The following is a 24,244-nucleotide window of genomic DNA, read 5'->3' as shown; positions in this document are numbered from 1 at the left end:
TAGAATCTAATAAATGTGGACAGAGAGGCCCAGCCTGCCGCCGCACAGATATCATCCAGTGGTATCCCGCAGGACCACGCCCATGACGAGGCCATACCTCGGGTGGAATGGGCTCTGATGCCGAACGGGCAGTGAAGGCCTTTAGATTTGTAAGCCAGCGAGATAGTGTCTACTATCCATCGCGATAGGCTTTGCTTCGTGGTGGCGAGACCTCGGGTGCGCCCACCAAAGCATATGAAGAGCTGGTCCGACCTCCTGAATGAGGCGGAGCGCGCAATATAGGTTTTTAGAGCCCTGACGGGGCAGATGAAGCTCGCGTTGCTTTCGTCGCTTTGCGAGGAAAGGGCTGACAGCGAGATGACCTGTGCTCTGAACGGTGTTGAGAGCACCTTGGGGACATAGCCGTGTCTTGGTCTGAGAATGACTCTGGAGTCATTAGGCCCAAACTCGAGACAGTCAGCGCTTACAGATAGCGCATGTAAATCCCCCACTCGCTTGACTGAGGGCAGAGCCAGTAGAAAAGCGGTTTTGAACGAAAGAAGCTTCATATCGACAGACTGAAGCGGTTCAAAAGGGGGGCCCTTTAAGGCCTCTAGGACCGTAGACAGGTCCCAGGAAGGGATTGAAGGGGGTCGGGGAGGGTTCATCCGATGAGCTCCCTTAAGGAAACGAATGACCAGTTCGTTTTTTTCCCAGTGATAGGCCGGCCACCGGAGCATGAGAAGCTGCAATGGCTGCCACATACACTTTGAGCGTAGACGGGGATCTGCCCGCATCTAAACGCTCCTGTAGGAAGGAGAGTATCTCCGTCACGTCACATAAGTGAGGGTCTAGGTTCCGTGTCCCGCACCAGGTGGAGAACACTGACCATTTCTGCGCGTAAAGGCGCCTGGTTGAGGGCGCTCTGGCTTCCGTAATGGTCTTTAACACTCCCTCAGGGAGGTTCCCGGGTACCCATTGAGGGGCCATACATGAAGGGCCCAAAGTTCGGGGTGGGGATGCCAGAGCGCGCCCTTCAGCTGCGTGAGGAGATCTTTCCGCAGCGGTATTGGCCATGGGGCTGTACTGGACAGCTGCATCAGCTCGGAGAACCAAGGTTGGGTCGTCCAGAGTGGGGCTACTAGCAGCATAGCACATCTGCTCTTCCTGACCCGATCGATGACCTGTGGTAGCATCGCGACCGGTGGGAAGGCATAAAGCGGGCGTCTGGGCCAATCGAGGGCCAGCGCGTCCCTGCTCTTTGAAAAATATATTGGGCAATGAGCGTTGTCTTCTGAGGCGAAGAGGTCGACCTCTGCCCTGCCGAAGATGCTCCACATCAACTGAACCGTTTGTGGGTGAAGAGACCACTCCCCAGGGGGAACATTCGCCCTGGAAAGCATGTCCGGGCCCCGGTTCAGGATGCCAGGTACATGCGCTGCCTTTAGCGAGCGCAGATTGTAATGTGCCCATGTCAGAAGACGTTCGGTCAGGAAGTGCAAGGTTTTTGACCTGACACCACCCTGGCGATTTATGTAGGCCACCACTGACATGCTGTCTGATCCGACCAGAACATGGTGGCCCTTTAAAAATGGGAGGAAAGCTTTCAGGGATAGTTCGACCGCTATCATCTCCAGACAGTTTATGTGTAACAGTCGCTCCGGGCTCGACCAGAGGCCGGAGGCAGACCTGCCCTCGTACAGGGCGCCCCAACCGAGGTTGGATGCATCTGTCGAGACTACTTTCCATTTCGAGACAGCGCCCGTGCTTACGCCTAACTGATACCAGTTGGCTATTTTCCAAGGGGCCAGAGCTGTGATGCAGCCATGGGTCACCTTGATGCGCGCGCGGCCGGAAATCCAGGCGCGTGCTGGAACACGGTCTCTCAGCCAGCGTTGTAGTGGGCGCATGCGCAGCAGGCCCAGTTTGAGAACCGCAGAGGCTGATGCCATCAGACCTAGCATTTCTTGAAATCGTTTGAGCGGGTAAAGAGACCCGGCTTTGAACGACACGGCTAGATGCTGAATAGTGAGAGCGCGCTGTGACGTCAGACGCGCTGTACACGTCACAGGGTCTATGTCTATCCCCAAAAAGGAAATCCTCTTGCTGGGAGACAGAGCGCTCTTGACAGTGTTGATCGTGAGACCCAGGCATTCTAAATGGCTGAGGATCCAGGATCTGTGTGTCGTCAGTAGTTCCTCGGAATTGGCTAAAACTAGCCAGTCGTCGAGGTAGTTCAATACTCGCACTCCCTGCATTCTCAGGGGTGCGAGAGCGGCATCCATGCACCGTGTAAACGTACGGGGCGCTACGGAGAGGCCGAATGGAAGAACCATGTACTGATAAGTCTGCCCCTCGAAGGCGAATCTCAAGAATGGCCTGTGATGAGGTGCTATTTGAATGTGAAAGTAAGCGTCTTTCAGATCCACTGAGAAAAACCAATCCCTCGGGCGAATTTGCGCGAGTATTTGTTTGGTAGTTAACATTTTGAACGATCGCGCCATAAGCGCTTTATTCAAACGTCTGAGATCTAGGATGGGTCTGAGACCGCCATCCTTTTCGGTACGAGGAAGTAGCGGCTGTAAAAGCCTGACTCGCGCTGCGCAGGGGGGACAGTTTCTATCGCCCCTTTTGCAAGAAGGTTTATCAGTTCGGCGCGAAGGACGTGTGTCATTTCGCTTTTCACTTTCGTTTCGACCACGGCGCGAAAGCGCGGCGGTCTGCGAGCGAACTGGAGCGAGTAACCTCGTTTTATTATATTCAAAACACAATTTGATATGCCGGGGATGGCCTGCCATGCAGCGGCTCGTGTGGCTATGGGTTGAATGTGCTTCGGGCACTGGCCGCCTGTTATGAGGGGACCAGTAGCTCGAGTATGCTGTGCTTGGGACACTGTGGTGACAGCGCTTATTTGTAGGGTTGCGCACTGAGAAGTGGGCACGCGCGCTACATTTAGAGCACCTCCGGCGCGAGCGGGAAGGTGGGCATGAAAGGGGACCCGAGTGTGTTTTTGTGACACTTGGGGGAGTGTGTATACATGTAGGGGTGCGTACTGTGTAGTGGGCACACTGCCTACATAGAAAAAGCTCTTTTTGTGCTTTATTGAGGTCGCCGTGAAAACAGCGTTTGTGTGCAGGCGTGCGTGCATTGTAACAGGCTCGTTTACTGCAGTATAGACATCTCCAACCGCCTTTAGTGAGGGGATTGGAGGAAGTATGTGAGGTTTCTTGTGTGGTGGTCCGGCCGCAGCGGGACTTAACCACGGTCTTTTCAGCACGAAGGTCAGGAGGGCTTCGGAGGCTCGGGGTTCAGCACAATCCTGGGCCGAGGTCCCCGTCTCTCTGGCGGTTTGCGGCTCGTAGAGCGAGAGCGGTGCTGGGTCTTGGTCGCTGGGCGAGACTGTAAGTCTGGCTGCGATGGCTTTGAGGTCTGAGGGGGCGGCGCATTTCTACGGCATCCCGCAGCAGAGCTAGAGCGTTTCGGCAGGAAGTGTCTCATTGCTTGTGACGTCTTCTGAGCCTCAGTGAAGCGTTCAGCGAAACCCTTAACCGACTGGCCAAAGAGGCCGGAAGGCGAGATAGGAGAGTCAAGAAAGGCGGATTTGTCGGCGTCTTTCATCTCCGTGAGCGTGAGCCAGAGGTGTCGCTCTAAAACAGCGAGGCTTGCCATGCTTCGGCCGATCGCTTGTGCTGTGGTCTTTGTCGCACGCAGGGCTAGATCAGTAGCGCTGCGGAGATCTTTAAAGTCATAGGTATCTGGGGCAGACTCGTCCAGGTTACGGAGAAGTCTGGCCTGGAAAACCTGCAGCACAGCCATGGTGTGTAGAGCCGAAGCAGCTTGACCAGCGGAGGTGTATGCTCGGCCAGCGAGAGCTGAGGTGGTGCGGCACGGTTTGGATGGATGCACAGGCTTCGACCGCCATCCTGCGGCTGAGGGCGGGCAGAGGTGTGCAGCAATTGCCTCCTCGAGAGGGGGGAGGCTCTCGTAACCATGGTCTCGGGCGCCGTCGACAGAGTTTTCAAGCGTGCGGAGAATGGGGCTTTCCACGACTTCGTGAGTTCATCGTGAACTTCCGGGAAGAAGGGGGCGTTTTTTTTGCGGAGGGGCCGAAGGGCGCCCCTGCAAGAACCATTCGTCCAGCCTGCTTTTAGCGGGCTCGTCTGGAGGAGACCAGTCGAGCTGAAGGTCGCTGACAGCCCTTGTAAGCACGCGAGTAAGCTCCGCGTCGATATCAGCGCGTTGTCCGGTGCAGCTGGGGGCTGTAGAGGGGGGGGGGTCCGCAATGGAGCCCGACCATTCCTCACTACTGGACGCGGCGAGAGAAAGGCTGTCGTGTCTGTCCTCTTCCGCCTCAGGCGCTCCGAAGGAGAAGGGGGCGATGGTGAGCAGAGATTGGCGCTGCTCGTCCACGAAGAGGACAGGCGAAGGAGAGAGAGCGGGCGAGGCACGCGGGGAGTGTTCCGGCGTGAGCTCGCGTGTAGCAGTGTGCTCAGGCATTCTCTGATCGCGGCGTTTCTTACGCGGCACTTGAGAGAGAAGAGGCGGAGCGGGTGGAGCATCGTGGCTGGTTTGAGCTAACCGAGCCCGCAGGGTCCATATAGCCATGTTGTCGCACTCAGGGCAGCCGCCCTTGGAGAGTGCGTTCTCAGCATGCTCGCGGCCCAGGCAGGAGACACAGAGGATGTGCCGGTCCTCGCTGGGCAGAGGGCCTCGGCAGGAAGCGCAGGCCCGAGGCATTTGAAACAACGCCTCGAATTTTGGAGAAAAAAGTGTGATGCAGCAGCAAACACACTAGCTTTATAAAGGATATAGTCACGCCGGATGGCGCAGCAGGAAGCGAGTGCTAAAGGCGGCGTAGAGATGAAGTACGAGCCGACGTCCTCAGATCTGCGTTGCAGTGCTATCCCGCTGAGAGGCTTTTCGACGGCGTGTAGAGGCTTCTCCGGAGAAGACAGCGAAGTGCAGGTGAGATCGCTGAAGGAGATGAAATCTGATCCCTATGGCGAAGCGGTGGCTTATATAGTTCCAGCCACGCCTATTTTGGCGCGCTCTGACGTCCAATGGGCGCGAAGCGCCCCCATTGGTTCGTTCCTCTCCGCCGCCTCACCATAGGTTGCTGCAGTTGCCACAGCACAACCAATAAGCGCGCGAGCCGCTTCGCTTAGGTCTGCTGTGCTGCAGCACTGCGTTTTACATTATTTAAAAATTAAGGATAATTTTTGGCTTCATATTCTCGAGAAAAGGGGACCTTTTCCCATAGCGTAAGCTAGCTTACGCAGTACGAGAGTACTCTCGAAAGGGAACTAATAATAATAAAAAACAAAAAAACAAATCTGAAATAAAATAATAAAATAAAATGAAAAATATAATTATTAGTCTTATAAAATGTTGTCTTGGAAACTAACTAAAATAAGTAAGTTTAAGTTGCTAAAATAGTTTCTCCAGGTATTACACACCTCCTTGACTGAATTGAACAGAATTAGAGGCCAGAAATGAAACTATAAATTACCGACCTGCTCAAACATGAAGACAAACTCCACTCCTTCCTTGGGCATGCTCTCCACATCCAAGAAACAATACAGTTTGAAGTACAGCTTCCATGGGCGGTCTTCCTCCGCTTCACTTCCTGCCAGTCTGAGAAACGAGCACCACAGCAAACAATCTTTTTTTTAGTTTTGTTTCAGTGTTTTTAGAGGCTTCAGAGATTTTATTAAGAGCATTACTGCTTTAATAACCAAGCGATGATGCCACATGCATGTGGCAGTGTTTTTGTAAGAACAGAGTTTAATTTCTGAGAGTGAATAGGTGCAGCGTTGTGGTGTAATTTTACCTCTCAAACTTGGCAAGCACATCGGCCACAATCACCCTGCTCTCCACGGCCCGGTCGATCGAGTTGTTATGCTCAAACAAAGCAAACATGTTCCTGCTGTCCTCCATAGCCAAGCCTCGGATCAGTTTCTCTACCACCTACACATGGAAAAGAAGCAAAACATTTCTCCATCAGCATATTACACCACGGATTCCTGATTAAGAGGAAAATTATCTATATCTAGGCAAGATTTGTTCATCCAAGGCACAGGTAGAGTTTTATCCCCTCAATGGCCAGAGCCAAAATCAGTATTTTTTAAAAATCATTGTTTGTTTTATAACTGCATGAAAAATTATGATTTTTATTATTACATCTCAAGGGATCAAGAGTGAACTTCTGAATAATCTCATTTCTGCTTATTCCTTTTAAACACTGGATTCTTGTAGTATGATGCTTTTATAATATTGTGTCTGTTAGCATCCCTCACCTCTCCTGCAGTAGTGTGAGAGTTGATTGAAATCTTGCAGGAGCCTCCACCATGGCAATAAACGGTGGTCGTCATCTCCCGTCTGTGCAAAAGGGCGATGATCTCCTCTTGCGATGGCACAAACTCCCGCACTTTTGTCTTTTTCAGTGACTCGCCAATGAACACAGCGAACATCTCTATTTCTGTTCCAGGGAACAGCTCCTTTATCCTAAAAAGTCATTGATATCAAAAAATATTGAAATGGCACAAAATACAAAATATTCTGTGCTCAGAATCAGTGTCGATATTGTTAACTAAAACTAATTAAAAATAAAGCTGAGATAAAATAGAAATATTGAATTTTTACAAATAATTAATCTGTCAAAATAAGACCACCCAATACAAAGCCAGGATTGTCTATGTCATTGTTATACTTTTCAAATGATGCAATGGATTTGATTATTTTGGGCTTGGGCCAGGATGTTTTTCCTAACATTTCTTATATTTTCTTCTCAAACTGCACCACAATCCTTAAAATGTATGTTATAAACCACTAAATTTCATAAATAAATAAAAAAAACAATGAAAATGTATGAGTTTCAAAGTATTATATTCAAGGAGTAGCTACAACACCTTTTCAGGTGGAAGCGGAGGTATCTGAGGATGCCGCGGCTGGGCAGGAAGGTGCAGCTCATGCAGGTGAGCAGATGCCAGTGTACACGGTTGGCAGGGCTGTTGGGTTGAGGCACATGATTGGTTTGTTTGATCAGCTGACAATAGACTTCATCTCTGAGCGGTCGCAGATCTTGACATGTCTGCAAGATGCCTTGAATAATGGGCATTGGGTCTGACACAGCTTCCATCTCCTGTAATGAGTTAAAGATCTTGACTGCCTCATCTTGCAGGCTGGTGTAGCCTTTCTCCTTTTGCACTACAAGAAGTAGGACAGGAAAAGGAGACAGATGGAGAAAGCACACAGACAGAAAGGATTAAATCCATCATCCTACCAATCCAATTCCAGAGTTCAAAAAATAAAACTGTGCATCAGTAAGCAAATAAATCATCAATGAACAATTCAACAATGGGGCTAAAATATGTGAACAGTAGAGCTTGCTTTGGCTCGAATAATAAAGGAATGTCCAAAGTTAAATAAACATTTAGCTTTATTAACAGCATAAGTGGTCTGATTTTAGTTACCAGAGAAAATGTTTCTGTTATTGAGTTTGTAAAAGGGTAGTTGACATGCAACGACATACTTTTTGAAACAAAAACCTTTTTCTAAATTATTTAATAATATGACCTCCAATTGAATTTAGTTTTGAGTATGGAATATGTGCGCTTTTGTTTACAAATATAAAAATAAATTAAATTAATTTTATTATTTGTCATTTTAACATTTTACAGGAAAAACATGAATGTGGCTCAAACAGTAACAGTTTTAACAATAACAGAACTGATAGTCTACCACTCAGGACATTTGATAAATAGAGAAGGTGTCATTTCCCAGAAGCACAGGAATAGATCAGTGTAAAGGAGAGACTCACAGCTGACATTGACCTCTCCATAAGGCAGAGGCAGCAGGGGCGAGTGCAGTGGGTGCTGTGTGTATCTCAGGATGGGGTTCCTCCAGTACATCTGCTCCACAGCCTCCACATTAAGACTGCTCTCCTGCACAACCATGAAAAGAACGATGGCATTTGGGGATTTTTAAATTCATTTAACACAGGTCAAAGGTGCTCAATTAATTCAAGTTTCAGAGCATAAATGATCAACTCAACATAATTAACCACCTCAGCTCAACTAGGTGGCCCTAAATTAGCTAGTAGTCCAGCTAACCAGATGACATGTAAAACTAGTTATCAGAATCTGGTTTTATCTGGATTTTCTTGCAAGATAAAGGTGCACTCAATGCTTTTCCCCACTCATTAAATTATGGGTTTACCACTTGGTTTGAAAAATTGGTTTACATTCAATTAACAAAACAAAGTCATTTTATTTTACATGGATGCAACCATGTTGAGATCACATGACCAGTTTAATACTACTGACTTTATACAGTACAGAGCCACCTGTCACTGTATGTTTTTTTTCTCAGGATATACCTTAACCATGGCTGAAAATGTCTTTTAAGCATCAACGCCATTGGATGTCATTATGGCGTCCAGCAGAACACAAACCGACATGACTGAGTGTATCTTCACGATTCAAAATGACTCAAATTGCATTGATGAAGAACAGAAGCACACAGAAATAATCAAACAAACACAGAAATGAGAAGAAATAGGAGAAAACAGTGAACAGCACACAGAGCACCCATCTGTGTACCTCACTTAACACTACAGGTTTTGACCCTGAGGGACTGTCGTGGTTTGAGAGGTATCGGCTTCCACAACTGAAACATGATCGTCAATAAGATGAAAACCTTATTCCACATGGAATTATGAATTCAATTAGATATTTTAGGGTAAAAGTACCTTGATATCTCGGATGAGTTGCTGGGTAGGTGTTTCTATGGGAACCTTGTTGTCAATGGCCACCTGAATGGCCGAAGCCCATCTCATGGCCTCGTTCAGTAGTTTGGTGTAGAGACGGTATGAATGCTTTCTCCCATGGACTATTATGTTCCAGTAACCTGTGGCGAACAGAGGTATTGGATACGGTGCAGAGAACATTTGAAGAAATCTCTCTAGAACTCATTTTCAAACTTAACAATAAGTCCTGCTGCATGAAAATGTGTGAACTCACCTGTCTCCTTGTAAACTTTCTCATCAGGCTGAACAACCGAGCAAAGGCTGTTGAGTACCAGTGTTCCCAGTTTAGAAATGCTGCGCTCTGATGATTTATAATAATCCAGTGAGTTATTGGTCAGAACAAACCAGCGTTTCTTGAGCTTGAGAGATGTGCTCTTCCCACTGGACTTCATCTCTTTATGCAGCCAACCTGATGAAAAAATTGAAAGAGGAAAACAAATTACAATCGAGAGAGTATTTGCCTGTGTGTATTCTAGTCACCATAAAATTAAAATATTGAAAGAATAGTAGTTATAGATTAGTTCTTCACTCATAAAAGGGATGCTAACAAGGTCGACATTAATATTATTAGGTATTCTAATAAAACAGCAATTAAAATATTTGCTAATATGCCAAAGAGGCACAGCAAAAGTTGGCATCAGTGATTCATTGATTAAATAATTGTTTACACAAATGTACAGTACAATCAAACATTTGGGGTTGATACGATGTTTCTTTTTGTTATTGGACCAAAAATACAGTAAAAACAGTAATACTGTGAAATATTATTACAGTTTATAATAACTGTGATGGCAAATTTTAATTTTCAGCAGCCATTACTCCACATGATCCTTCCTTTTTGTTTCCGAAATCTTTAATAAAAAGTTAAAAAGAACAGTGTTTATTTGCAATAGAAATCTTTTGGAACATTATAAACGTCTTGATCAATGTAACGCATCCTTGCTGAATATTATTATAATTTATTTTTTAAACTGCAGTAGTGTATGAACGTCACAAATTTCACCCATTTTTATACAATGATTCGTCATGACCTCTGTGATGTAGCAAGTACAGCGCTGGTAAATCTATGTATCCTGTACAGAGCGGTCTTAAGCCTGGTTCACACGGGACGATTTTAAAATTGTCGGCCTATTTTCCAAACCTGAGAGACCCCACACACGGCGATAAAAAATCACGGCTCTAACAGTTTTGGTCGTACAGTGTGTGGTGTGCAGCCACACGGCAAAATCAACACATCACACACGAACCGATTTGACTCCCGAGCATGCCCAGGTCAGACGGGAAAACTCACAAAATCCCTCGAGATCAAACGTGACTTCAGAGTAAACAATCATGGCGGACGAAGAGGATGCAGTGGCCATAGTTTGTGCTTTGTTTGTAACCGGAAAAAAAACATAAGAAAAACACGAAAAGGCGATGGTCAAAGAAGTGGAGACAAAGTCCTCCATCTCCGACGTCCACCGGACTTTCTGGTGCGCCATGCCGCCGGCTGTTTTGATTTTGTTTCCCGGTACTTCCTCGCCGCCTCGTCACCTCGCTTTCTGATTGGCTACATGCCACAGTCCACAGGCTGCGTGATCATTTGTCCTCGGGGGACACCACACACGAGAAGAAATCGGGCCAAATAAATCCAACATGTTGGATATCCCCGATTTGAGATCGGAGCGGTCCCGACGTCCTTCCGAGCAGAGGAGAGCAGTCTTAACACACCACACACGGCAGGAATATCTGATCAGATTATTTTACGATAATCGGAGCATCCTTAAGATTGTCGGAAGGTGTCAATCGGGGCTAAAATCTGCCTAATTATCCTGCCGTGTGAACCAGGCTTTACCCACCTCTCACTATGAACTCCTGGCCGTCTATTCTCGAGTCTCCTTTAGGCTTCTGCAGAAGGCCGATCCAGTGGTGCATTTCCTCAGGTGTTTCAGTGTTGCAGTGGATCACGCGATTAGCAGTGATTATAACAAATGAGTTTGGCCTAAGGCAAAGAAATCTTATGAGTACAAATGAGTTTGGCCTAAGGCAAAGAAATCTTATGAGTACAGCACAATATGACCATTACATAATGAATGCTTTTTTTTAAGACTAAAAAGAAATTCCTGAAAATTATATATAATTGTTACCTGTCCGGATTGTCAGAGGCACATACAGAGTCGATAAGCCCAACATCCAGTGTTCCCTGAGGATGAAACATCATGTAAAAATAAAATGTACATGTCACTTCTACAACGCTGAAAGTGATTTCAGATGTTTGCAAACTTGAGTTGAACACTCACGACTGCGTTCTTGGGGTTGGCCTGTTCATGCTGCATCTGCAGAAGCTGTTCTGGAGTGGCACTGTGGACGCGGCTCAGCACGCTGCACCAGCCACTGCAACACAAGCATTACAAGTATTAGTCAACAGTATGACATGAGATGCATTACATTACACCACTAGGGGGCACAGCAGATGAATAGGAAATTTACACACAGGGAATAAACTCTCTTGATCAGGCACACTGGAATAAAATAAATACACATTTTAAATGTACCTAGCATCTTCAGGAGATTCTGCATAGATCTGGAAAGTCCTGTCTTGGGTCACAATATTCAGTGCATTCTCCTTCTCATGGTTGTCTAAAATCTCCCTATGGGAATAGCCACATATCATCAGTCGATGAACATTAAAACAGTAAGCCTGGACTCCATCAATTGGTGTGTTTCTTGTAAACATGAGGCAGACAGCCAGTTGCACCAGCAGCTATTTATGTTCATTTAAAGTGAAACAAACATCTGGGCATCTGAGTTCTTACTTGGCAGCTCGAATGTCGATGGTTCCCTTCAGTTTCTCCTCACTGTCGTTCTCAAAATACATGAGTTTCGAGTCTCGGAGGACGAACCAGCGCATCTTCCAGTTTCTGCGGGACAGAGTAGACATTCCTCCACCTTTCTTGTACAGCCAGCCTGACTTGAGAGAATCCTGCTTCGCCCTGAACCACATGAAAGTCTCGTCTTTCAAAACACACCAGCGCCTGCGCCACGGGATCATCAGCCCACCTTAAAGAAGAAAAATAAGAAACAGTGCAATGGAATATTAATCTTTTACCGCATTCTACCCATTGATATGTTCAGTTTGAGCAAGTTCATCCAGTGACATAGGAATAAATGAAACAATAAGGAAGTAAATGGTAGGAAACACACACTTTTCATATACAGGTAGCTGTGGAAATAAGGAGGTCCACTTCTGTTTAGCAGATGCACTCTACCATTGGACACCTCCTCGTCTGTGTCCACATATCCATCATTCTCATCATTGCTGTCAATGAACTGTGGGGAGAAAAGGAGTGTGAATGTCAACAAAAGGCTTTTAAATGTACTATACTACTGTTCATCCACTATTTATAGTCCTATTTTTTAAAGAAATTAATACTTTTATTCGGAAAGAATTATTTAAATTGATAAAAAGTGCAGTAAAGACTTCTACATTGGTACAAAATATGTCAAATAAATGCTGTTCTTTTCAACTTTCTGTTGATCTAAGAATTTAAAACAATTTCCACAAAAATGTTTTCCCAAAAGTGTTTTTAACAACAGTTGTGCTGCTTAATATTTTCGCGTTTAAGCAGCAAATCAGCATGTTAGAATGATTTCTGGAGGATCACGTGACACTGAAGTCCCCACGGAAAAAAATACATTTTAAAATATACTAAAACCGAAAACAGTTATTTTAATAACATCATAATATTTCCCAATGTTACTGTTATTACTGTAAATTTGCTCAAATACATGCAGCCTTGGTGAACATAAAGAGACTTCTTTTAAAACTTTTTAAAAATCTTACTGACCCCAAACTTTTCAATGCCACTGTATGTTTATACTAAAACGGCTCTTCTTTACACTGTAACCGTACACCCTTGAGCATTCTGTGTTTGCTGCGGTAGGACATCTGCACTTCACTGTCTAATCCTACTAGTTAATACAAACAAAAAGAGCATGACATCAGTAAATATCCTCCCATTGTTAGCGGTCATGTCAAGTTTAGCATTACACCCAAAATGACCCTGAATCAGGTCTATTGAGTTCAAATATTCTCCAAGAGTCAACAATCAAGCTGCTGTAGAACTGTGTTTGTAGCAGGTGTGACAAGCATTGGCTAATCGCTGGAAATACCCAGAGGGACAAAGACTCAATATATATCAAATCATATTCACCTGATCCCTCCTCATGCTGCTTTAGCAAATAAAACATAAGTAGCTACAAGAAATCCAAAGCAATAAAGCATTTGAAGGAGCATTCATTACAGTATTATGCCAGGGTCTTGAAAGAATTAGGACAAAGTGCTGAGTGTTTGCTTCAGGCAATACCGGATCTCACTACCCTGACACTGAACTGTATATATGTGATAAAATGCATATTCCTGTCATGCCAAACGCCTTACGAGGTGTTCAAGCAGCTGGAAGTCAGTCATTTTAAATGAAAGTGATGTGAGTGACAGTGACCGTTGGAGATGCCACAAAGATTAGTAGAGCTCAACTTTATGCAAATCCTCAGTGACAACTAATGGACGTACAGAGAGTGAAACTCACATGATCTACCAGCTGATACAGCAGTAGTGTAGAAGCACTACAGGCCACAACAGACAGGTTTGTAGGTCAACAAGTCCTTACAAAGTCTTCAGTTTAGTTGTATCAAACTTAATGCCATAAAAGTCTTAAATGGTATGAGAAAAGTCTTAATTATAATTTCATGAGGCCCTAACTTCAAAAGGCTGATTTTATTGAATAGGCCTAAATATTATATTCTGCCTTCAGAAAAGTTTCGATGGCATTTTCATGTAATTTTTCCCGTAACGCCTGATAAAGTAGCATTTATGAGTGCAGTGCTACCGTACAGTATTGCCGTAACCGGGAAAAAATGCTATATTTCTGCCGCTCCAATTTAATTAAAATTAATTACCATTTTCAATCATCCCGTCTGCTGTTTTGTGGGCAGAGTTAAATTCATTAAGGGTTACCAAAATCTTAAGAGTGCCTGCCTGAAGGGCTCCCAGGCATTTAGAAATTCTGAGAGCCCTAAGTGGTTCTGCGAAAAAAATGGAAAACTCAACATCAAATTTCAAGACAATTTCTTGACCAGCTGTGAGCAATGATTCAGTTGTTATACATACATACAAAAAAATAAATAAAAACGTTTTACAGAGAAAATGCTAAAAGTAAATAATAAAAAAAAAGCTACAGTAAAAGACTGTTAATTAACTGTAAGTTACCTTGACATACAGTACAGACCAAAAGTTTGGACACACCTTCTCATTCAAAGAGTTTTCTTTATTTTCATGACTATGAAAATTGTAGAGTCACACTGAAGGCATCAAGGGCTATTTGACCAAGAAGGAGAGTGATGGGGTGCTGCGCCAGATGACCTGGCCTCCACAGTCACCGGACCTGAACCCAATCGAGATGGTTTAGGGGTGAGCTGGACCGCAGACAGAAGGCAAAAGAGCCAACAAGTGCTAAGCATCTCTCGGGAACTCCTTCAAGACTGTTGGAAGAGCATTTCAGGTGACTACCTCTTGAAGCTCATCAAGAGAATGACAAGAGTGTGCAAAGCAGTAATCAAAGCAAAAGGTGGCTACTTTGAAGAACCTAGAATATGACATATTTTCAGTTGTTTCACTTTTTTGTTATTTAATTCCATATATAATTCCACATGTGTTAATTCATAGTTTTGATGCCTTCAGTGTGAATCTACAATTTTCATAGTCATGAAAATAAAGAAAACTCTTTGAATGAGAAGGTGTGTCCAAACTTTTGGTCTGTACTGTATATGATGATAAATCATAAATGGGTTAACATTATATGAATTTTTTTTTTCAAATAAAAAGTATAAATACCATATAATTTATGGTGAGAAACCGTAAAAGGACATTCCGAGATGTCCCTCTGTGAACTCACATATGATTATACTTTATATAATTAATAATTTTATTATCATGTGTTACCCTGATGGTGTTTTGTGTGTGTATGTGTGTGTGTGTGTGTGTATGCTTTGTCTATTGCATATAAAATATACGATTCCATCTCATGCCTCACATTTCTGGCAACCAAGGCTGCCATTTTTTTTTTTTTACCATAAATTGAAGCATTTTTTTTTACAGTGTACAGGGAAAAAAATCAGTTTCAATGCTTTTGCTCACAAACCTTTGCATTCTCTTGCAAAACTATTGCATTCACCTGAAACTTTGCATTCGTTCACAAAAGCACATTAAATATAGTTCTGAAATATACTGATATATACTGAATTATAGTAGCTCTCAGTGTGAATGCCCTGTCAAAGTGTGAAAAGAGTGTACTCACTGAGTCTGAACTTCCTCTAAAGGAGTCTGTGCTGTTGTAGGTACAGGAAGATCTATGTAGCACTTCCTCATCAGTGAGGTGTCCATCATTAGTACTTCCTGCGTCCCCACAACTCCCCAGCGCCTCCTCAAACTCCTCTTGATCATAGTCCGACTCGGTGTCAGGCAGAATACTGAAGCTGGTCTCCTCCACTGGCAGTACAATCTCTGTTACTGTCTTCCTGGCATTTTTATACACCAATCCGTAATCTCCCGTGGTTGACGGCAGTGAAGGTGGAGGAGGGGGTGGAGCTGTAGTTGGAGGGGGGGGGGTGTCTGAAAGTCTGTTTTGTTTGATGGAGGAATTGGATTTTGGCCTCTCCATCCGTGCAGGTGAGGACGTGGCCGCCACACCTTCAGCAAAGGCGGGTGGTGGAGGCGGAAGACTGGAGAGAATCTCTTTGTCCATGGGCACGGCAGCTGGGAGAGGAAAGTCACAGAGTGGGATACACTCATCCTCCGCGTGGAAGCCTTCATCCACCTCCTCCTCGGCCAGAGGTGCGGTGGTCTCTGACGGGTCGTGAAGATTCTCCTCACTGGAGGGCGACTGCTCCAATCCTCCGAAGTCCAGCATCTCCAGGAACTCAGTAGCCACACGTGAAGCCTCTTTCTCCAGGCGGTAGATCTCGGCGTCACTCTTCTGTCGCAGCTCGTCTCTGGAGCTGCCGTTCAGCAAGGACACCCCTTCGTCTCTCTGTCTCTGCAGCCGTTCGATCTCCCGCTCCAGCCGCAGGATCTCCTCCATCTGACGACTCTCCTCTTCAGATGAGTACTGGCACACGTCCTGAGGGATAGTGAGGTTGCACGTCAGTAATACACAGTTCATTCTGTCAAATCAGATATTTTAACATTCCAATCAAAAAGCACAATGCTTTAACATGCACTATGGATAGTCCATGGGATTCTCTTTGGTATTTGGCATGTAAACATTGTGGTACATGAATATGGTAATCATTCACGTTTAATCATTCATATTTGTTAATAAGAGTGTTCATTATAAACTATAAAATATGCAATATAAATTAACATAAACAAAATATTTGTATGATTTCTTAAGTCATTTATTATTCATTCATAAATGGATAAATGTATGTATATTAGTAATAGGTATAATGTAAAAATTGCATTTTAAAAATGAATATATGTAAATAAAAGTATTAAGGTTTTGGGGAGTTGCACCACATTACATCTTACAATCTGAACTAACCTCACCATATCCTAAGCAGACAACATTATCAAAACTTCTGAGAGGCTCACTGACACCGAAGTCTATAAGTCTCTACGCATGTCTACATATCCACACCATATAAGTTATAATATAATATAATATAATATAATTGGTTTTAATAAAATAAATATTCAGTGATGCAGTTTTACTAAACTCATTTTACAAACTATTTAAGCTTTTTAAAAGACGTTTTAGCTCATATAGCACAGTACCATGGCATTACCATTATTCTATGACTACTATACCATGTGAAGACAGAGAATTAGGACAATACAAGAGATATATCCTTTCCCGATTTAAAATCTCTCAGGAATATAAAATCAAATGTTCAAAAGAAATAATACCTTGTGGTTGTGATGATTTTTCTCCACTAGACTCCTAAAATGAAGCAAAACAGGAGGGAATCCTTTTAGATAGGGATTAAGCACAGACCAGCAGCCAACACAGATTTTAGATGACCTAAATTAAAACTCAAACATTTGCCCTGATTGTGTTTTACCTGCCGTGCCCTGCCTCTCTATCCTCCAGTGTCTGTTTGCTCTTCAGCTCTTCCTGCCTCCTGTTCAACTCTTCCTCTTCCTGCTGTCTCCACAGAGCCTCCTGTTCCTCCTCTTTCCTTCTCCGCTCCTCTTCTTGAAGCCTCTCCTCCTCCTTCCTCTTTCTCTCTTCCTCTTGTCTTAGTCTCTCTTCCTCAAGCCTCCTCAGCTCCTCTTGTCGTCTCCTTTCTTCTTCCACTCTTCTGATTCTCTCCTCCTCTTCTCTCCTCCGTTTTTTCTCCAGGAGCTGCCGGTAGAGTTGTCGAGCGATCTGTCCGCGGATGTGTTTCTGGAGGACCACGGCAGCAGAGCGGAAATGCAGGAAAGCTTGTCTCCAGAAGTGAGCGCGGAAGTTCTTTTGGATAGTGATGGTGCTGGTGCGGACTTTTTTATAGTTTTTTCTGTGAGAGGGAGAGTTAAAACATTACAGAGTGAGCCCTTGAGGCTTTTCATTAAAGATTCGTTGACAGGGATATTACAGTAATTATGAGTATATTACAGCAATTAATTACTCAATAAACAACACTGTCATTAACAAATCAGTAGCTCATTTAAAAAGCAATCAGCATGACAAATATGAAACAGGGCCAATAATATAAAATAATCTAGCTAGTTGGTGTCTGTGATAATAAAAGACATTTGATCTGAGTAAGCAGCTGTGCTACAGTTCTCATACATTTACACCAGGCTAAATAAATTAGACCTGTAATGTAATGTATGTGAATTTGTGGATGCAACAAAAAAAATGAAGGCAAAACAGACACATCATAAACCCCATTAATAACATTGTGTGCAAATGAATACTAAACATGAATCCTAACCAGGAACCAACATAGTATCTCAGCAGACCCTTCACACAAAACAGATGTTGATAATTTGCCGTTTGTCATTTTTGATTTACAATGGCATCAAAGTAACCTGCTGAAAACATCTTAAACTGGTTTGCTGGTTTTAGCTAGTTTAAGCTAGTCTCCAAGCCTTTCCCAGATGGTCTTTAGTTGCTCTACCAGATGTTCTCTCAGCCTGATTAGTTGACAATTTCACAAAACCCCTTTAAAACCAGCAAAACTAAAACTTAACCAGCACAGTTTAAGCAATTTTCTTCTAGTAGGGTAGCTAGTTTAAAAAACACTTCTGAAACTCAAAAGTGCATGTAAACCAACATAAAACCCCTAATTAAAGCAAGATCAAAACTGGCAAATGAAAACCTGATGTAAATTAATTCAGCTTGTGCATTTAGTGCAAAATATTCAGTATTTGCAGTGAAAAGTTGATGACATTTCAGTGTGTATCCCTCATTTGCTTCCCAGCACTTTCATAATGAATCTAATCCACCTTGCATTGCTCTCAATGAACTTCTTCACGCAGCTCTGGTAAATCATTCTGTGATGCAAACTTCCATCTCATGCACATACACTATTAAGGCAATCCATTCACTCAACTCAAAAAAAAAAGTTACTAAAGTCACAACAACAGACTTTGGTAACTCACCAGACACCATTCAACAGAGTGTGTTTACACACAAACACACACAAATCTGCACTAACCTTGCCACATAACTTAGTATGTGGGCCCGGATCACCATACCAGCCGCTGTGCGCACCTCTTCTCTTTGCTTCTCCAGCCTCTGCTCCAAAGCTTCTTTCAGGAAAACCTGCAAGGCACCAAAGAAGAAATACAAGGAGAGGGAGAGGGAAAAGGGTAGGTGTAGGTAAACTGATGTGAAGAGCACGACTCCACTGTGCTCAGCAGGCTACAGGCTACAGGGAGCTGAGCTGTGGAGCTCTGCCATTTTGCTGAATCCACAGTGCTCTGATTTCCTGTTACTGCTGCTGTTTGGGCTATTCCAGACAGACTGACGTGCACGGACACAGAGAGAGAGAGAGAGAGAGAGAGAGAGGAGGGGGAAAGGGTGGCTCTCGGCCAAAGAGCAGGCCACACCCTCACTCTCTCTCTGTCTCAGAGATAGGAGACATGAAGGTTTAACTCACTGACGCTGACTCACTGAAGACAAACCTCTGAAACACTGGGGAATTAAAGAGATGCTCTGCATAAATTCCTTCATAATGAACTGTATCAATGCATATATAAAAGTAAAAGAACATTTATACTAAACAGTACTGGACATGTTAAGGTGCATAGAGTAGTTTGACACTTATTTAAAAGGTTTTACACATTAAAGGGAGAGATCACCCAAAAATGCTGTCATCATTTACTCACCCTAATGCTGTGCTAAACCTGTCTGAGTTTCTTTCTTCTGCCAAACACAAAAGATGAACTTAAGAAATGTGGGTAACCAAACACTTGACGGTAACCACTGACTTGAAATTCATTCCACGGAAGTCAGTATCTACTGTCATCTGTTTTACCCCCATTCCTCAAAATATCCTCTTTTGTGTTCAACAGAAGAAAGAAACTCAAACAGGTTTGGAAGAGCATGAGGGTGAATAAATGATGGCAGAATTTTCAGTTTTGGTTAAACTGTCCCTTTAAGGAATAAATTGTCTTTTACCACAACGGTGTCATTCACATGTGATAAAGACTGTACTTAACATTGTTTTAATCTTGTATTGTGTAGTTCACTACTCTCAATGTATTTTGCTATGTTGAAATGGCGTGCTGTCTCTAAAGATATTCTAGTACCAATGTGTATGAGGTAATGTGGAGAGTGAAAATTAGACAAGTTATCAACAGAGACAACAGGAGAACTCAGTACCTGTACAGCCCAAGAAGCAGAGTAGGTGAAAAGCCATAAGAGAGACAGGTATAAAAAAAAAAACTGCCCTAAACATTGGTACAGCCCACAAGGTGGAAAGATTTGATGACAGAGAAAATCTATAGAATAAGAATTCTTTTTTTATATACTGTCAATGTACTGCATGAAAACTTCTCAAATAGAGAGCATGTATGTATTATGATTACAAGCTGTGTTTCCTCCATATTGGCATTTTCATTTGATATACTCTGTCAGATGCTGTTCCCTGTAATTTCACAAATTTATTATGGCTGCATTATTGGGTCAAAAATCTAAAAAATATTGTTCAATAATATTACAGTTTTATATTTGAATATATTCAATGTATAATATAATATATTCAATATATAAATGTGATTTAATCCTGTGCTGCAAAGCTGAATTTCCAGCAGACATTACTCCAGTCTTCAGTGTCACATGATCCTTTAGAAATCATTCTAATAAACTGATTTGCTGCTCAAGACACATTTACAAATCTATGCTGAAAACAGTTGTGCTGCTTAATATTTTTTGTGGAAACTGTTATTATACCAACATGAATTTCCATGATACCATCAAAACCACTAAAACTTGAGCTGAGATGTAGCTGGTTTATACTGTTTAAGTTAGTAAAGAAGACTGGTGGAACAAAGCAGCATCCAATATACATTATGCACAATATAAGTTCTGTAAAGTCTGTATGTGGTGACATTACCAGAATCAGGTCTTTTCAATTAATATCAACCCATACACATAGCATCATGATTCATGTCTGGCCTCCCACACATCTTTTAAGCTCATTGTGAGATTTCCTGGAACCGACGACCCAGATGTTCCTGTAATCAACGTCGCACAGCTGCAGACACACACACTGGAGGAAGTTTCCTCGTCCACATCCTTCCCCCATCCCACGCAAAAAACCCTGAGCCCCGATCTAGGGATCACACTTCCTCAACACACAATCAGCATGGATATAATTACACACAGGTTTTTTTGTTTCGAGCAAGGGAACACAATCCCAGACTGCTTTCTCGATCTGACACCCCTCCTCTCACCTAAACAGCATGAACAAAAACCAGTGCCACCACTCAAGAGGACCTGTAGTAAACACACATTCTCTACGGATCACAATCAAACACTTCTAAATGAAATCATAAAAGAAAACAGACCTTGTTGAGCCATGATAATAACTATAGCGGATCCCTGAACACATACAGCAATGATGGATACAGTTAAGGTCACTGGCTGAAGCTTTGACTCCCAACCTAGACTTGCTGGAATACATTAAACTGTTTTACACAAGAGACTGTATTTATACAGAAACATGAAATGCATGTGTGGAACATGTGTGTAAACACTGATCAAACGACCTTCAGACAGCACTGCCTGGTGTCTGCTGCTAATAACACTTCATGTGGCCCTACAACGACACTGGTCCAGAATCCTGACTCAGACTGTGTTTTTCTGTAGATTCCTAACTAAAAAAGACAAAAAGGACATAACCACCCATTCCCAACAGAACACAAGTTGGATCTTCAATATGATTGTTTTATTGAAATACAAGATAAGTTCCAGATTTGTAATGTGTCTACCACTGTTGGCCCATGCTGCTTTAAGGTGGTTTGGTGCAGGTTTTACTGGTGAACCACTATAACCATGCTTTTCCTTAGCAAAACTTACCGGGATGATATTTTGAAGAATGTTGGTAACCAAACAGTTTACAGTAGCCATTGACTTCCATAGTAATTGTTTTCTCTCCATACTACGGAAGTGAATGTTTGGTTACTAACATTTCTCAAAATATCTTATTTTGTGCTCAACAGAAGAAAGAAACTCATTCAGGTTTGAAACAACCTGAGGTTGAGAAAATGATGACAGCATTAATTTAAATGTAGTTATATCAGTTTAGACAGCAGAGCCTTTGAATGTCTTGGACAAAGGAGTCCAAAAAGTTGAGAAACATTGCATAGATTAGGCTATATGTTATAAATATTTACTTTTCAACATCAAGTTGATTACCAATAGGTACAGTTTATGACCTACAACAGAAAACGTGTTTATATTAAAGCAAAATAAATCAGGAATGGTAATTCATGTTGACATTAAACTAGATAAGATATCCTGTGTGGACACCAAAAACACAGCACATATGCTGGGAGCCAATTACCCTGGTCTTTTCAGAAAGGGATAAACATAATCAACTGGTAACTGTGGGGATCTAATGCACGTAATGTTTTAGTGAAGGACTATGTTGGGTGAAATGTCATACATTTTGGGATAAGATTTGTGCATAGTCCATAAGTCCAGCTTCTGTCATGAGGACACCAGCTTTCTTTCTTTTTTCACCACCATTAGGTTAACAGGCTATTTAACAAATATGATTGAGGAGCCTGGTAGAGCAGTGAAAGCTGTAGGTTAGAGTAGCTGACCTTAAGTACATTGGAGCTGTGACGTGCTGAGAACAAATTGGAGCCATCCAGCCCTGACCCCACCACTCAGAACAATGAGGCTATTTTACAGCGAAACAATTTGTAAAGCATGACTCTATTCAGCAGGGAGCGAGACTGCGTGTCCAGTGAGTGTATCTGAATTCATTTGTTTCAGTTTCTTTATGCATGTGTGTGTGGGAGACAGAAAGCAACATTCTAGGAAAAGGAGAAATATTGCATTGAATCATCTATTGATGTCATGGTAAATTCAGATGTATTGTGCATTTAATGGCACATATATGAAATTGTTCTAAAAGGCATATCTATTTCTATGATATTTAAAATATAAGGTATACTGTATTTGTTTTTGCAGCACCAGTTCACAAAGATGTATGACTATAAAATATAATCAATTACAATTACACTACTATATATGTATGCCATATCAATGCACTCTCTAATGCTCACCAAAGCCACATTTATTTGAGTATACAGTAATAGTCTATACAGTCTATACAGTAAATACAGTAAAAAAACTGTTTTCTGTTTGAATAAATATTAAAATGTAATTTATTCCTGTGATGCAAAGCTGAATGTTCAGCATCATTACTCCAGTCTTCAGTGACACATGATCTATATAATATTATATGCTGATTTTCTGCTCTGGAAAAAACTCTTATTATTATCAATGTTGTGCAGCTTTTAAAAATATTTTTGTGGAAACGTGATTTTTTTTTTTTGATGAATAGAAAGTATAAGTACAAGAATAGCCTTTGTTTGAAATTGAAATCTTTTGTAGCATTATAAATGCCATAACTGTTACTTTTGATCAGGGGCGTAGCACCAAATTTTGGGCCCTGGGTACAAACCATCTTGCTGGGCCCCCAATACCATAGTGATACCAATGGGTAAGGTATTGCATTTTTATCATAAAAACACTTAAAATGTAAACAAAATAGGCCACACTCTGATTAATATATTTTTGTTTTATTGTCGAAAGTACTACTTACTGAGATGACAAAAGGTCTAGCAGGTCCAAACCTGGACTAAATCAAATATACTGTAAAGCAGTTCTGAAAATGACCATACCAAATGAGAAAAACTTTGGTCTGAAACACAAACTAAATAATGTCAGTTTTTACTAAATGCCCATTGACGGGTCTTTGCATGCGCAAATTTGCTGATCAGGTCTTTAAAGTCCAGTTTTTTGCTAGTATTTGAACAATAGTTTTCCTGTGCTTATCAGTAAGAGTTGTTGGCCATAATCCTGGGTCCTCTGACAATCCCTCTCCAGTATCCCTAAGTCTCTCATTCTCTTCTCTTTCCTCTTCAGCTCTGTCCTCCTGCTCCTGACTACCTTCATCACATTCTTCACTTTCCCTCTGATCACTTATATGAATATCAACCTCATCTTCTATTTCTGCCTCTGCTACAAGAGGAAATAAGCAAAATGGGTACATTGTTATTGTACACATTTAAACTTTAAACTGTAAACTTTAAACTGTAATTAGTAATTACACTTTAAAGTTTAAATGTGTACAATAACAATGTACTATTTTTGCTTATTTCCTCTTAACACTTAATTACTAATTACTAAGTGTTAAAAAGCTCACCTTGTCTCACTGTCACACTCACATCCACCTCACTGTCACTGCTTTCACCTAGCCATGATGAGGGGCCTGCTGCTGCAGGGTCTGACTCTGAAACTGAAATATATGGCTTCAAATGGTTGCTTAAATATCCTTTATTGTCACAATACCTTTTTTTTTAAAGTGTAGGCTAAGTACAAGATAATTGATGATTATTTGTCTGTTTAAAATAAATGCAGACTAGACTATAGAATCACAGGGTAAACTAACCGCCAAACTAGACATTCAGTCTTTGAATTATGTTTTAAAATAAGTCATTTTTCAATCATTAAGATGTGCATTATTATACTGAGAACATCCTGTACTTAATGTAAGAGCGTGTGCGAGCTAATTTGCATAACAATGCGGTAAAATAGGCGCTAACGATCTGTGTTTTCGCGGGTGTTAGATTTTAACAATGGAGGGAAATATACAGTGTTTTCATGTAAACTTCTGACTCTGAGAGTGGGGAGAACTGCAGCAGAAGAGGAGACAAGCGTTTAGGCAGCTGCCTGGAGTGGCAGTGTGTTG

The 24,244-nt window shown here is 42.4% G+C and overlaps 1 protein-coding gene across 1 annotated transcript in view; it reads right to left on the bottom strand.

Moving 5' to 3' along the window:
* LOC132152788 (unconventional myosin-X-like) overlaps nt 1-24,244 on the bottom strand; it is an 82,630-nt gene that overhangs the window by 5,132 nt on the left and 53,254 nt on the right. Inside the window, exons 21-37 of the mRNA XM_059561683.1 lie at nt 18,470-18,576; nt 16,886-17,323; nt 16,726-16,764; nt 15,121-15,952; nt 11,971-12,094; nt 11,581-11,824; nt 11,320-11,415; nt 11,065-11,158; nt 10,912-10,967; nt 10,624-10,766; nt 9,000-9,194; nt 8,729-8,886; nt 7,799-7,922; nt 6,888-7,185; nt 6,276-6,483; nt 5,810-5,946; nt 5,493-5,613 (exon numbers count right to left, since the gene is read on the bottom strand). Coding sequence (XP_059417666.1) covers nt 5,493-5,613; nt 5,810-5,946; nt 6,276-6,483; nt 6,888-7,185; nt 7,799-7,922; nt 8,729-8,886; nt 9,000-9,194; nt 10,624-10,766; nt 10,912-10,967; nt 11,065-11,158; nt 11,320-11,415; nt 11,581-11,824; nt 11,971-12,094; nt 15,121-15,952; nt 16,726-16,764; nt 16,886-17,323; nt 18,470-18,576 — 3,414 coding nt within the window. The remainder of the gene's footprint in view (nt 1-5,492; nt 5,614-5,809; nt 5,947-6,275; nt 6,484-6,887; nt 7,186-7,798; nt 7,923-8,728; nt 8,887-8,999; nt 9,195-10,623; nt 10,767-10,911; nt 10,968-11,064; nt 11,159-11,319; nt 11,416-11,580; nt 11,825-11,970; nt 12,095-15,120; nt 15,953-16,725; nt 16,765-16,885; nt 17,324-18,469; nt 18,577-24,244) is intronic.

This window comes from Carassius carassius, chromosome 11 (genome assembly GCF_963082965.1).
Source record: "Carassius carassius chromosome 11, fCarCar2.1, whole genome shotgun sequence".
NCBI classification, from domain to species: domain Eukaryota; kingdom Metazoa; phylum Chordata; class Actinopteri; order Cypriniformes; family Cyprinidae; genus Carassius; species Carassius carassius.
This window is presented reverse-complemented; position numbering and strand designations above follow the sequence as displayed.